The following is a 15,968-nucleotide window of genomic DNA, read 5'->3' as shown; positions in this document are numbered from 1 at the left end:
ATCAAAACCGGGTCCTGGGATGGACTGACAGTCCTGACAAACTCGCAACTATGCACTCAGTTCTCTCCAATCTTAAAACCATCCAACTGATGCTGAGAAGTCTCTTCTCAACACCTGAAGTCTCCCTAGACGTTCCCACAAGCTATCTCAGTGTCCTCCACCAGATTGTGCTGCCTGCATAGAACACAAAGTGCTGGAGTAACTCATCGGGTTCGGCAGCATCTCTGGAGGACAATGTAGGCGATGTTTGTTGAACGGGGAGACATTTTCGTTGCTCGGAACCATCATATCCAGGGACCTTAATTGGGAGGCCACCATCGACTCCGCAGTCAAAAAGGCCCAACAGAGGATGTACTTCCTGCGGCAGCTGAGGAAACACAACCTGCCACGGGCAATGATGGTCCAGTTTTACACTACCATCACAGAGTCTGTCCTCACCTCCTTCATCATTGTTCATCTCAACCGCGAGACATGACACCCGGAGGCTGCCTTGCATCTTTCGCTCAGCTAAGAACATTATTGGCAGCAACCGTCCCCCCATCGATGAACCAAGGACCAAGGAGCGAGTGGGTAAGATCATCTCTGACCTCCTCTCACCCCGACCACAAAGTATTTGAGGTTCTCCCCTCTGGGAGGCGACTCCGAACTATCACAACCTCCACATCCAGACAAAACAACAGCTTCTTTCCACTAGTGGTAGTCCTACTTTAACAGCCGCACTACACCACTACATTCTGGTCTGTAAGCCAAACACTCATGAACTCTCTAAGGGGAATTTAGATATCTTCATTTGCAAGATATAGCAAAGCTACACCTTTTTACTCTTGCACTTTAATTTTACATTTTAAAATAATAATGTTTTTTAACTTGTCTGCTGTATATCGTGCTGTTACCATGTGCGTGCAAGCACCAAGTCAAATTCCTTGTACGTGTACAAACTTGGCCAATAAAATGATTCTGATTCTAATCTGATTCTGATGTTTCAGGTCGGGACCCTTCTGCAGACTCTGAAGATCTAGTTCATTTTCTTCATGCTTTCCTGATCCCAAATGTTCAGCATGCCCCCAACAATTCTCACCAAGTTCTACAGATGCACCGTGGAAAGCATTTTATCGGGATCCATCATAGTGTGGTTTTGCAACAGACCGCAAGGAATTGCGGAAAGTGTGGACGCAATCTAGACCTTCACACAAACCAACCTCCCTTCCTCATGCCTCATGCTGCCTCCGTAAAGCCACCAGCATAATCAAGGATGTGTCACACCCCGACCACTCCCTTTTCTCCCCTCCCCCATCAGGCAAGAGGTAGAGGTGTGAAAACGCACTCCTCCAGATAGTGGGACAGTTTCTTCCCAGCTGTTATCAGGCAACGGAACTATCCTACCAACAACGGGAGGGAAAGTCATGAGCTACTATCTACCTCATTGGAAACCCTTGGACTATCTTTGATTGGACTTTATCTGGCACTAAACATTATTCACCTTATTCTCTTCATCGTGTATCTGTACACTGTGGATGGTTCGATTGTGATCATGTATTGTCATTCCGCTGACTGGTTAGCACGCAACAAAAGCTTTTCACTGTACCTCATGCACGTGACAATAAACAAAACTAAACTAAACATTGCCTATCCATGTGGTCCAGAGATGCTGCCTGATCTGGGTAATTCTAGCATGCGCAGTCCCATGTGTCTCCAGATCCTCTTCCTATTCCACCTTACAGACAGTTGAAACCTCTTCAAGGCTCTGTAGCTCTGGAGCTGTCCCCAAAGCTGAAAAGGCAGTGCTCCTGTTAATCCCACTTGGCACAAGGTGGCAGTTCCTATCAAGCAGCTGATGCTCTTGAAGAGCATCTTTGGACATGGACTGGCATTTAATTATTGCCTGCTCTCAGAAACCATGGGCTGTGAAATGAAGATGTATTTATCATTGAACAAAAGTGCTAATTGAAGTCCAAATTGCGTCTTGAAGCTGTAATATTATTTAATTAATCAACCGACAGCTGTGAAGCTGTGAAGCTGTCTGTGACCAAATTCTGAAATGGACTTTAGGGAATAGAACTACAATCGTTGCAAGCATTGAGCTGTAATTACAAGCAAGTACAATGGTTATTTTAATAGACATTATAGCCTAACCAAATCAAGTTTATGCAAGCAGAGGTGACTTCAAGTATTAGTGGAGTCACGAATTTGATAAAATAATGGGCCCGGGGAGCCACGCGGGCCCGATCCACTCGCCGAACAATCGTGGCGCCGACCGGAACGCACCCCGGTAGGCCCGACTCGCCCACAGGCCTCCCACCGGGCAGAGGCGAAGATGGGAGCCTCGGCGGCAGTGTGAGCCTCAACATCAACAGGGCCCCCCGCGGTGGTGGGGTCTCAGCAGCAGCGCGAACCTCAGCGGCAGCAGTGGGGCTTCGCGATTGAACCGCGATCAACGGTTGATGAGCGTGAGGGGGGAGGGGTAGACAATGGGGACCCGGAGTGGGGGGACCACCAGGAGGGACAGTGGGAGAACTGTTTCCCGTGTACCTTGTTGTGTGTTGTGACTGTTGGCAGACCAATTGTTTAAGAAACTGATCCTTGGACTTGGAGGTTAAATGTCATTTTGCTGACCATAAGTCAAATGATTTATTTATGTGCAATGGCTCAAATGGCTAATGGAAGGGAAGTGTTTGATGCTTGAAAGAATTACATGCTCTAAATAAGCGCTCTTATAAAATGTGCAGGACAGACAGCTCGCCAGTGAAGTTAGAAACATAGAAACATTAAAAATAGGTGCAGGAGTAGGCCGTTCGGCCCTTCGAACCAGCACCGCCATTCAATATGATCATGGCTGATCATCCAGAATCAGTACCCCATTCCTGCTTTCTCCCCATATCCCTTGATTCCATTAGCCCCAAGAGCTATATCTATCACTCATGAATACATCCAGTGAATTGGCCTCCACTGCCTTCTGTGGCAGACAATTCCACAGATTCACAACTGGCTGAAAAGGTTTTTTCTCATCTCAGTCCTAAATGGCCTACCCCTTATTTCCATAAGATGTTTCTATAAGATCTCCTCTCATCCTTCTAAAGTCCAGTAAATAGAAGCCCAGTCGATCCATTCTTTCATCGTATGTCAGTCCCGCCATCCCAGAGCTCTCAGAAGATCATGATTTACTGTTTCACATGATTTTATGTGCGTGTGCATAAAATATCAGCATTTGTTGGTAAAAATGAACCTTGGCATAAGCCCTAAAGTGCTGCAAAAACATGAACACAGGTTAAAAAAAGACACAAGGTGTTGGAGTAATTCAGTAGGCCAGGTAGCTCTGGAGAACGTGGATAGGTGAAGCTTTGGGCCATTCTGGAGAAGAGTCCCAACCTGAAATGTTGCCTATCAGTTTGTAGGTTCATTGGCTTTGGTCAAATTGTAAATTGTCCCTCGTGTGTAGGCTGGTGTTAGTATACGAGGTGATCGCTGGTTGGCTCAGCGGGACAAAGGGCCTGTTTACACACTGTATCTCGAATGTCATAAAAGTCTAAGGAAACCAAAGCACCCGGAGAAAACACACGCGGCCACAGGGAGAATGTAGAAGCTCTGTACAGACAGCACCCGTGGTCAGGATTGAACCCTGGTCTCTGTTGCTGTAAGGCAGCAACTCTACCACTGCACCGACATGCTGTCCGAAACTAAACATACAATGTGCCAGATTGCAGGAATAATGGAGTCCTACCTGTATAGTGACCACCCTGCATACCACCATGGTGGTTGCACACAGCGTACAAGTCATACACAAAGTTTTCATCTTTACTGCCGGAAGGTGTACGTGGTCGTCGCCATGGTGACCAATGGGATAAAAAGTTCCTGGCGCTCTGATTCCTCTTGACCACGTGTGGAGCCATGTCGATGCCAATGGGTGGGAATGTGACCAGCGTGGACAGTTTGGATCTTCTCTCTCCCACCTGAGAAATTCAAATATGGACCTGTTATAAGTTCTATCTCCATTACTGAGTTGCATCCTCTAAACCTTGCAGTAATACAGGACCAAATGTTTAAGGTTTGACCAACATTGTGAAACAAAAACCTAAATGAAACATTTTGGCAACATTATTGTAAGCAGGTTATTAACATTCTAATGCACAGGAAAAACAAAAATAAAAATCTTCACTCTTCATTATGACCCACTTATAGAGTCATAGTCAGACCCCTTGGGCCAACTCCTCCATGCCAACGATGCCCCAACTATGCTGGTCCCATTAGCCTGTGTCTAGCCCATATCTTTCTAAATGTTTCCTATCTATGTACCTGTCCAAATGTCTTTTAAATGCTGATATAGTACCTGCCTCAACTACCTCCTCCGGCAGCTCGTTCCATAAACCCACCACCCTCTGGGTGAAAGAATTACCCCTCAAGTTCCGATTAAATCTTTCCCCCCTAACCTTAAACCTATGTCTGCTCATTCTTGATTGCCCTACTCTGGACAAAGGACTATGTGCGTCTCCTCTATCTGTTCCCCTCATAAAACGATTTTATACACCTCTATACAATCACCCCTCAGCCTCCTGAGCTCCAAGGAATAAAGTCCTAGCCTGCCCAACCTCTCCCTCTAGAGTCTCAAATCATGGCAACATCCTCGTAAATCTTCTCTGCTCTCTTTCTGAGTAACGACATCCTTCCCAAAACTGAACAAAACAATAATAATAATAATAATACACTTTATTGTCATTGTAAATACATACGACAAAATTTCAGGCGCACTGACCGAGCGGAGCTCCAACATATCAGATAAATAATAAATAATAACGAATACAAAACGGCAATATTCACAGTCTAGTGTTGTGGCAGTACAGAATATTGGCAATGGGAGCTGTGTGTTCAGTGCAGAGTTCAGAGTGGCGATGGCCTTGGGGTAGAAACTGTTCGTTAATCTTGTGGTGTGTGATTTGATGGACCTGTAACACTTTCCTGAGGGCAGAAGGGCAAACAAATGATGTGTGGGATGAGATGAGTCCTTTAGTATAAGTGATGCCTTCTGCAGGCAACAAGAGCTATAGATCTCTACCAGGGCCGGCAGGTGTGTGTTGGTGATCTTCTGGGCTTTATTGATGACTCTCTGCAGAGCCTTCTTGTCAGCCGCAAAACTGTTGCCGTACCATACCAGGATGCCATGTGCCAGGACACTCTCTATGGAGCAACGGTAGAATGACACTAGCAGCTGTTGTGGCAAGTTGACTTTCCTGAGTGATCTTCGGAAGTAAAGCAGTTGTTGTGCCTTCTTTACCAGGGAGTTCGTGTTAGTTGACCACCTGAGATTGTTAATCCTGGCCAAATTGGAAAGGTGATTTCTGTAGAACTGGGACCAGCTGCAGAATGGTGGCAGTTTGTCTAGAGCCTAGATCAGAGCTGCAGGAAGAAAATGGGAACATCTGCAGACCCTGACAATTAGGTGCAAAATGCATAGAATGGATTGGATGAATGCAAACCAGACATACACATTGTAAATAATGTTGCAAAGCTTTACTTTGCTGGATGTTGCTTGGATTAAGCATTGAGCCTTGTCTGGTTTTCTTGCATATCAGGGCACATGTTGCGATGTTTGTTTCCTCTGAGAAACGCTGTTTGAATACAATGCATTAGTCACTGTATTGTTGGGTTAGGGAAATGTCTGTCATGTATGGGGTTAATCGATATCTGTTATCGGATTGTAAAGAGACCACCCCCATGTGGTTTGGCCCCTCAAGGTCCGGGGATCTATAAAGTCCGCTGCCACGAGGTCCTGTGTCGATCTTCTGGAAGAGCGCTTAGGACTGCGTGACCTTCTGGAGTGTCTCTGTCTGAGCGAGGCCTAGAGGGCTTGAACAGGCAGATACGAGGATCTGCCTGTTCAAATATGAATCAGAGATAGCAGATGTAAGTGTTGCATTGATTCTTGAAGACCTTCTCCCTACGATTTATCAGACAGATGTGCAAATTACCCATTGAATGTTCAAAGTAACAACAATAAAACGCTATTTACTATTAAGAAACATTAGACAGGTACATGGATAGGACAGAGATGCATGCCAAATGCAGGGAGGTGGGACTAGTGTGGATGTTACAAGTTGGCCGGTGTGGGCAAGTTGGGCTGAAAGGCCTGTTTCCACGTTGTAAGACTCTATCAGGCTGTTCTGCCAGAGGAGGTAGTTGAAGCAGGTGCTATATCAAAGTGCCTTTTAAAATGCACTTGGACAGATACATCAGTTCTTCAAAACATCATGCACTGTTCTTCCATATAATAAATACTATGTTAAGTCGTCATTCTGTGAGCTTAATCATAACACCGTTTACTGTGACAGAAATTATGATTATTGCAGAGAAATTATTAAATATTAAATAAATCCCGCTCATAAATACCTGGCGAAATCTTTTCAGGTGGATAATAAGAATGTCAGGCAAAGTCCATAGATTGAGCTTGACCATGCCCTGCTGAAGGTTTTTACAGTGAGGACATCGCCAGGCATCATCTGGGGCTAGCTGTAAAAAGGAAACGACCCACGTCATCATCATGGCTTTCATCATTGAGAAACACAGGTCCACCACCAATTTACCAGCAACCCTTGGTTCCCGAGCCTTTCTGGAATATCCGTTTTGCCAGACCAAATAGTTAGAGGTCATGGCCTGCGAGAGGAGTTCAACAGTACTGGAAATGTCTGCCCAGGCTATCGAGTAACCAAGGGGACCAAGGGAAGTCGCATTGAAAGTCGGCAATGGGAACAGATCCACTGGCTCTGTTTGGGCCAGAGTTCCAGAGCCCCAACCGTAGGCAGGAAATTCCACCCGCCAATCGGCCAAGGAAGTCTCGATGAGGACTCGATTGGCCGCCTCACCCGGCCTAGGTGCCACATTTTCGGAAGGGACTTCCGTGGGCATTTCAAGTGCGCTCTCGTAATGTTGTCCGGATTAAAGGAGGTGCCGGGCCACCAGTTGCTGTAGGTTGCATCAGAAAATAAAGTTTCATGTCTAGAGTATGCCCTCTATATATTACAATAGATCACAATGATTGCATTGACAGATGATCGCACATCAGTGATTTACAGCACTTGGTAAAATGCTGATTTCAGCCCGACTGTTAGCCTAGGTGCCAAACGCTCAGGCAATCAACAGTAAATCACAAGCATCAACAGAAGGGTAACCCATTCTCATGCTCCTCTTGAGGGCTGGTGCATGGAAGAGCTCCAATATGAAGCCATTTGCTGAAACCTCCATGGGGAACGGTTGACTTTTTGAGAAACAATTCAACAATATGGGAGAAATGAGTGAACTAAAGAGTTGCCTGTCGCCAGATTAAAACCCAATTAAGTTCCAGATGTGGTTCTTCAGAATTTCATTCATAGGATGCAGAATTCAGCTTCTTTTGATGGTTTTTGATGGATTAATACAGTGCACTAAGCTACAGATATTGTTTCACATTTGTAAACAATAAATGGTGCTGTACAGATTAGAATTGACTTCACCCAGACCAGATTGATGCTGCATCCTTCCAGGCATCTTATTATCCAGCCAGATATTCAACTCCAGGTTTTGTTTTGAAATATCACCCCTTTTCCAATATAATCCACCCCCTGCTTCACTTCCTCCCCTCCAATTTATTCCTGGTGTGACTTTCAACCACCATAGTTCGAAAATTAGCAGTTTGTAGTTCTTCACAAAACAACCGAGATTTACTTATAATTAGAGAATTAGGGGTGGCACGGTGGCGCAGCGGTAGAGTTGCTGCCTTACAGCGCCAGAGGCCTGGGTTCAATCCTGACTGCGGGCACTGTCTGTACAACGTTCTCCCTGTAACCGCGTGGGCTCCAGTTTCCTCCCACACCCCAAAGGGGAGCAGGTTTGCAGGATAATTGGCTTTGGAGGAAGTGTAAATGAGTGTGTTTGTGTACGAGGTGATTGCTGGTAAAGTCTAAAGAATTCAACGTTCATACCTCTACGCATTACAAATGGATTGTAAGCTGCTCAGCATTATCAATGTTGAATTTTCTAATTGTAGGCAACTTCTTTACACACTCCCCTCCCCATCATCTCCCCTTGCCCCCCTTCATCCACTAACATTTGGTTAACCAGTTACACAGTTCGCAACAACATTTCCCTCTGGGGGTCACACCATCCCCAGATAACAATCACCCGATTCAAGAACCTCCCTGCTTGAAGTCATTTGTTGCAACCCTGATTTGTCCTGATCTTTTCTTACTTCCAGCCCCCCACCCCCCTCCCCATATACAATCAGTTTGAGAATGGGTTCCAACCCAACAAGTCACCCATTGATTTTCTCCAGTGATGCTGCCTGACCCTCTGAACGACTCCAGTATTTTGTGTCTTATCTTTGGTATGAATCAGCATCGGCAGTTCCTTCCCACACATAACACATAGAGCTGGTGTATATTACTCCCTTTTATTACGTTTAACTGTGGTTTTGCTTAAATATGCCATTTAAAGGCTGGCATTCAGATTGTATTTCAGTCAGGACACTTGCTATAACTTCAAATACATCTTCAAATACAACTTCATTCAAATATATATTCAAATATAACTTCAAATACACTTCTACTCATCGAGGACAAGTCTAAAGAAGGTTCCCAACCCGAAACATCACCCATCCTTTTTCTCCAGAGATGCTGCCTAACTCGCTGAGTTACTCCAGCATTTTGTGTCTATCTTAGGTCATTGTCATTGTCAGCTTCCTTGACTCAAGATCCGCTCAGCTCACCTCAGCAAAGTCTCTACAGACTGATGCACACACACAGATCCATTCAGATGGTCACCTAAGCTCCACATTGAAGGACAGAATACTTTATGCAGCTTGTTTTCGCTGTCAAGAGCAGGCAGAAGGGTTTTGGAGATGTGTGTGTCGTCCAGACCTGCGTACATTGCAGTCTTGTGCTATTCTTCTTTTGAAGCCTTCCCAGTCAGGGTTTCTATGGTTCCCCACATAATCCTGCTCTGCACCACCCCACCCAGGTCTGTCTGACCCTCTGCAAGCACTCTTTCCTTTTGTTGCCCCTCAACCGCTGGCTGTCCACACAAATTACTGCACTTTCCATCCTACACTCCCTGTGGAAGAGTGCCACAGGTATCATTACGTTCCTCGAAGATAGGCACAAAGTGCCAGAGTAACTCAGCGGGTCAGGCAGTGTCTCTGCAGCAAAGGAGTAGGTGACATTTCAGGTCTGACCCGCTGAGTTACTCCAGTGTCTTGCGCCTATATTCAGTGTAAACCAGCATCTGCGGTTCCTTCCGACACGTAGTATGTTTCTCTATGGTTGCTGTGGTTATGGCTACCACGCTGATATGGCAAGTGAGGTTTGCTGGGCAATTCATGAGACAAACACATCAAAGAGAAGAGGGGTCACAAATGGACTAGACTGGCGATGATAGTGAAATTCATATGTTCACAAGCTACGTGAACAGAAATAGCCCAATCCACCCATCGAATCTACTCCGCCACTCAATCATGGCTAATGTATCCTCTAATGTATCCTCTAATGTATCCTCTAATGTATCCTCTAACCTCTCAACCCCATTCTCCCCATAACCCCTGACAACCATACAACCTGTCAATCTCTGCCTTAAAAAATATCCATTGACCTGGCCTCCACAGCCTTCCATGGCAATGAATTCCACAGGTTCACCACCCTCTGTCTAAAAACTAAAGAAATATTATTGAGCCAAATAGGTTTTTGCAACAATCCAGTGGTTTTATAGACATTGCTATCAAGAGTAGCTTTTGTTTCACAAGAAAGTCCCAATAAATTGCATCCGAGTCCCTAAAAACACTGCTGCAACACGATGTTACACTGAGAAACGAAAAACACTGTTCTGGGAACTTCTTCATCAAATATTGCAGTTTAGAGTTTAGAGATACAGCGCGGAAACAGGCCCTTCGGCCCACCAAGTCCACGCCAACCATCAATCACCCGCTCACACGAGTTCTACGTTATGCACTTTCTCATCCACACCCCATGTTGAAGGGGCAGTTTTACAGTGGACAATCAACCCTACAAATCCACACATCATTGTGATGTGGGAGGAAACCAGAGCACCCAGGGTAAACCCACGCGGTCACAGAAAGAGTGTTAAAACTCCACATTGACAGCACCCGAGGTCAGGAGCGAACCTGGGTCCATGGCGCTATGAGGTTGCAACTATAACAGTGGCATTATTGTACTGTCAAGGACTTTTAGAACATATTTTATTACAAGGTATTAAGGGCGTTCCTGTTGAACACTACATATACCACGACAGATTCATAACTCCCATCCTACCTGCTCCTCCTTTGTGTACATGTCAAAGCACTCAGCCAGTGTACAGCCATGTGCCTGTTGATGTGCTTGTTGCTGGATGCGAACACTCTCTGCATCCTGGATTACTTCCTCCTGAATACTTCCAAACAAGCTGAAAGCAAATAAATAACCCTCTGTGAATACACACTGCAAAAATGCCCACTGTGCCTTCCACAGAGCAGTGCAGATGCAGTGGAATACACAAACATGAAGACCAAATGATCAGCCATTAGAACCTAGTACTATATCACATTGAACCCTATCACCCATCTCCAATCACTTATTTTATTAAACTGTAGTTCTCTCCGAAGCCTTTTATCTTTCTTGTCAATCTATTTCATAGAGCTATTAACCTCCCTTAACTCAAAACTGTTCCTATCTAAGCAGATTCATAGAATAATAGTCACACAGCATGGAAACAGGCCCTTCGACCCAACTTGCCCACACTGACCAATATTTCTGCATTAGTATTTGCTATTGAGTGTTTGTTATTATAAATAACAGTGAGTGTTTAGATCTGTCTCATCTCCAGGGTTAACATTCTTAGCTCAGCTAGTGTTTCCTCTGAGATCATACCTTCAGTCCTGTATCAATGTACATATTTTAATGGAGGTACCTGATTAGAAAGTAGAAATAAAGAATTGCAGAAATACATTAAATGCTGAACAGCGGGTCAAGTGGCATCCCTGGAGACCATGGATAGGTCACGTGTGTCGGGTCGGGACCCTTCCTCAGACTGAGGAGTTAGATGTGGCCCTTGTGGCTAAAGGGATCAGAGGGTATGGAGAGAAGGCAGGTATGGGATACTGAGTTGGATGATCAGCCATGATCATATTGAATGGCGGTGCAGGCTCGAAGGGCCGAATGGCCTACTCCTGCACCTAATTTCTATGTTTCTATGTTTCTATGATCTGACCCGACATGTCACCTTTAGACATTACTTTAGAGATACAGTGTGGAAACAGGCTCTTCGGCCCACAGAGTCTGTGCCGACCAGCGATCACTAGCAGTATCCTACACACTAGGGATAATTTACTGTTTTACTAAAGCCAATTAACCTACAAACCTGTTGTCTTTGGAGCGTGGGAGGAAACCGGAGCACCTGGAGAAACTTGTTTAAATCTCTTACCTCGACGGAGATGCGATTTGTGCCGTATTGTATCTCCGTCCGCACTGCGACCTAACATCATGGCGTTAGCGGCCTCTGCTGGAGACCGACTTCGGGTGCTCCAACCGTGGGACCTGCGGATTTAACATCGTGGAGCTGGCGGTCCCTGGTTAGGGTCCGACCGGAAGCTCCAGGCCGCAGGAGCTTCTACCGCCCTGACCCGGGAGCTTCGATCGCCCCGACTGCAGAAGGTTCAACTGCCCCGTCCACGGGAGAATAAAGAGGGAAGATTGGATTTTATTGCCTTCCATCACAGTGAGGAATGGGGGGAATCCTGTGGTGGATGTTTATGTTAACTTTTATGTAGTTGTGTGTCTTGTTGCTTTTGTTACTATGGCTGTATGGTAAATAGAATATCACTGTACCTTAGTTGGTACACGCAATAATAAATAACTTTGAATCTTTGAGATTTGAATTAGTAACAGTGCAGTTAGATCTATTGACTATTGAGGGCCTGAGCTACAGCGAGTAGTTGAGTACGGTAGTACTTTATTCCTTGGAGTGCAGAAGGATGAGAGGTGATCTTATAGAAGTGTACAAGATCATGAGAAGAATAGATAGGGTAAATGCACAGTCTTTTGCCCAGATGTGGGAACCGAGAACCAAAGGCCATAGCTTTAAGGTGAGGGGGGAAAGATTTAATACGGACCTGAGGGATAACAAAGGGTGTTGGTCATGTGCAACAAGCTGCCTGAGGAGGTAGTTGAGGCAGGTACTATCATAATATTTGGACAGATACATGGATAGGATATATTTAAATGATTATGGGCCAAGTGCAGGCAGGTGGGACTAGTGTAGATGGGACCTGTTGGTCAGTGAGGGCAAGTTGGGCCGAAGGGCCTGTTACCATGCTGTATGACTGACTTTGTATACTGCTGAACTAGATGTTACTGTCTACTAGACCAAGTGGGACCTGTTGGGTCCCGTTCCCCCAACGCAATATTCCCCCAGTAGCACTCACCTAACTGGTGGGAGAACGACTGCAACAATTTTTAATGTTTAAGATAGCAATAACTTGTAAAATATAAGATCAATGTGAAAGCATCTCACTCTCCCTCTTCAGTCCCCTCCTCCATTATCCTCCCTCTCCCACCCTCCAACAACACTCTGCTTCCTCCCCTCACCCCCTCCCTCCCCTCCTCTCTCTTCCCTCTTCCCCTCCTCCATTACCTCACCATCCCTCTTCTTTCCCCTCTCCTCCTCCTCTCCCCCCGTCCACCTCTCCCTCCCTCTCCTTCCCCCCACCCAGTCCCTCCCTCCCTCTATAACCCATCTCCCCTCCCTAACCCCACTCCTCTCCCTCAATTCCCCATCCTCCACCCAACTCCCCCTCCTCACCCTCCCCCCTATCCCACACCCCCACTCCCCCCTCCTCACCACCTCCCCAGGATTTTGATGTAAACCACCGCTAGCCCCGTTTGGCTGCAGCCTAGTCCTTGCCCCGTGTCCCGCTACTCTCCCTCCCCGCGGGCCCAGAGTTGCAGCCCGCACCGGCTCGAACCCCAGCCCAGGGCCCTTTACAATCTTCAGTTGTATTGGAAATATTGTACAGCATTTTCTGTTTGTGTTACAGATTTCCAGCATTTACAGATGTTGTTTTACACTGTGTACTGCGGTGACTGCAGCCTCTGACTTACCTGTCCTTCATCCTTTGATCCCACTCCAAGACAAGTTTTATATGTGGGGGGCCACCAGGACCACAGGAACGCAATGCCCTTAGAAAGAAAAGAAATCGGTATTGCAAATGCTGGCACAACTTCCATGTGTAGATCTTACATTGAAATCACCAAAAGGATTTCTTCCACCACACAACAATACAAATTAATGCAAATTAAAACGTTTCAAAGCGTGCAAGAAATGCACAGCTATCTCATAACTAGTCTGTCAAAGATGTGATGCCCAATATAGACAGCAATGTTTGTTTGTTTGATGTTAGTTGATTTCTTCACGCAATATTATTGCAATGGCTATCAACAAAATCTGTTTGGGAAGTGTCCAGGGTTTTATCCCTGTAGGACAACAGAAGCAATCAGATCAAATATCAACTCTTTATTTATTTCTATAGATACTGTCTGATCCATTCTAGAACAAGAACAGACCATTTGGTTCACAATATCTGTGCCGAACATGGTGCCAAGATAAACTAATCTATCTCCTCTGCCTGGACATGATCCATATCCCTCCATTCCTTGCATATCCATGTACCTATCCAAAAGCATCTTAAACACCACTATTGTATCCACCACCACCCATGGCAGTGTTTTCCAGCCACCCACCACACTCTGCATTAAAAAACATCGCCTTTAAACGTTGTCCCTCTTACCTTCAAGCTTTGCCCTCTAGTCTTTGTCATTTCCTACCTGGGGAAAACGGCTCTGACTGTCTCCCCCTATCTATGCCTCATCATTTTACAAACTTCTATCAAATATTCGATGAGCCTCTGGCGTCCCAGAGAAAACAATCCAAGTTTGTCCGACATCTCCTTGTAGCTAATACTCCCTAATCCAGGTAGCATTCAGACTCGAGCCGAAACGTCACCTATTCTTTTTCTCTCAAGATGCTGTCTGACCGACTGGGTTACTCCAGCATTTCATGTCTATCATTCTGGTAAACCTGAACCCTTTCCAAAGGCTACGGATCTGATTTTACTGCAAGTTTAAGCCTGCACGTCCAGTTCCATCAGGTCCAGTGAAGATCCAATTATTTACTTTGAAATGTTGTTTAACAAATAACTCTTGGCTTTATCATAACTGTATGGTACAAAAAAAAACCCCATGTGGGCACAGTATTACCTACACTCTCAAGAATAATACAACATTAGGTTCGGTATCATTGATGTAAAACAGTAATGGCCTGAATCCAGATATGGGACCTGAATAAACTTTGGTAATAAAAGATAGCCTCCACCTCAACTACAATATTAGGAGATTGAGAGGGGATCTTATAGAAAGTTACAAATTCTTAAGGGGTTGGACAGGCTAGATGCAGGAAGATTGCTCCCGATGTTGGGGAAGTCCAGGACAAGGGGTCACAGCTTAAGGATAAGGGGGAAATCCTTTAAAACCGAGATGAGAAGAACTTTTTTTCACACAGAGAGTGGTGAATCTCTGGAACTCCCTGCCACAGAGGGTAGTCGAGGCCAGTTCATTGGCTATATTTAAGAGGGAGTTAGATGTGGCCCTTGTGGCTAAGGGGATCAGAGGGTATGGAGAGAAGGCAGGTACGGGATACTGAGTTGGATGATCAGCCATGATCATATTGAATGGCGGTGCAGGCTCGAAGGGCCGAATGGCCTACTCCTGCACCTAATTTCTATGTTTCTATGTTTCTATATCAGCTACTCTTATACTAATGTAAATGTGTTTTACTCAACAAAATAAAACACAGACACATTGCCTGCAGATGGGGGAGTGATGCAGAATATCTATTACAGTTCAAGTTAAGTTGAGTTTATTGTTACAGTATATGCACAAGGACAGTGAGGTACAGGTTCAATAGAACCCTTGATTGCAGCAGCATCACAGACACATGTATTCAGCCAAACACATGCATTATATATAAATCACCACATAAACATTTAAAAAACCTAAATCAGAATGCAAAATGCGATTAGAGGAAAAATAGTCCAGGATAGTGCCAGAGATGAGGGATTAGTGTTTCATTTACTTTAGTTAGCATTCAGAGGATAGAGTGTGGGAAACAGGCCATTCAGCCCACCGACTCCATGCCGACCAGCAATCACCCTGTACACAAACACTAACCTACACACGAGGGACAATTCACAATTTTACTGAAGGTAATTATCCTACAAACCTCAGTTTAGTTTAGTTTATTGTCACGTGTACCGAGGTACAGCGAAAAGCTTTTGTTGTGTGCTATCCCGTCAGCAGAATGAAAATACATGATTACAATCGAGCCATTTACAGAATGGATACATGATAAGGGAATAACGTTGAATGCAAGGTAATGCTTGTACAATCTAATCAAAGATTGTCCGAGGGTCACCAATGAGGAAGATAGAAGTTCAGGACTGCTCAACCTGTACATGTTGGTGGTGGGGTGGGGCGTGAACAGGAACCCGGAGAAAACTCACGCTGTCACAGGGAGACGTAAAACCATCCGTACAGACAGCACCCATAGTCAGAATCAATCCTGGTCTTGGGCGCTATGGCAGCGACTCTTCCACTGTGCTGCCCATTCTCGAGGTAGGATAGGATTGTGTAGATAGTAATAGGAAAGGAGCCGTAACTTAACCTGGTGGTGGGGGACCAAGCTTCAGTACCTCTTCCCGATGCAGCGAGAAGAGGGCACGGTCTGGAGGGTGGAGATCCTTGATGATAGATGCCACCTTGGTGAGGCAGAGCCTCGCGTTGATGCCTCTGATGGAGGGAAGTGCTGAGCCTGTGATGGACTGGGCTGAGCCTACCACTCTTTGAAGTCCACAACTTAAAATAGAGGAGCAATTATCGTAACAGGTGTTTCAATGTAATAAAATATCA

General features: G+C 45.4%; 1 protein-coding gene across 2 annotated transcripts in view; it reads right to left on the bottom strand.

The window, feature by feature from the left end:
- usp43 (ubiquitin specific peptidase 43) overlaps window positions 1–15,968 on the bottom strand; it is a 361,500-nt gene that overhangs the window by 10,100 nt on the left and 335,432 nt on the right. The window contains exons 10-13 of one of the 2 annotated variants that reach the window (XM_033044011.1): window positions 13,107–13,184; window positions 10,284–10,413; window positions 6,379–6,498; window positions 3,719–3,947 (exon numbers count right to left, since the gene is read on the bottom strand). In XM_033044011.1, coding sequence (XP_032899902.1) covers window positions 3,719–3,947; window positions 6,379–6,498; window positions 10,284–10,413; window positions 13,107–13,184 — 557 coding nt within the window. The remainder of the gene's footprint in view (window positions 1–3,718; window positions 3,948–6,378; window positions 6,499–10,283; window positions 10,414–13,106; window positions 13,185–15,968) is intronic. The other variant, XM_033044012.1, reaches the window with a different exon arrangement.

Source organism: Amblyraja radiata, chromosome 26 (assembly GCF_010909765.2).
Source record: "Amblyraja radiata isolate CabotCenter1 chromosome 26, sAmbRad1.1.pri, whole genome shotgun sequence".
Classification (NCBI taxonomy): domain Eukaryota; kingdom Metazoa; phylum Chordata; class Chondrichthyes; order Rajiformes; family Rajidae; genus Amblyraja; species Amblyraja radiata.
The sequence above is the reverse complement of the archived record's forward strand: the minus strand, read 5'-3'. Positions and strand labels throughout refer to the sequence as shown.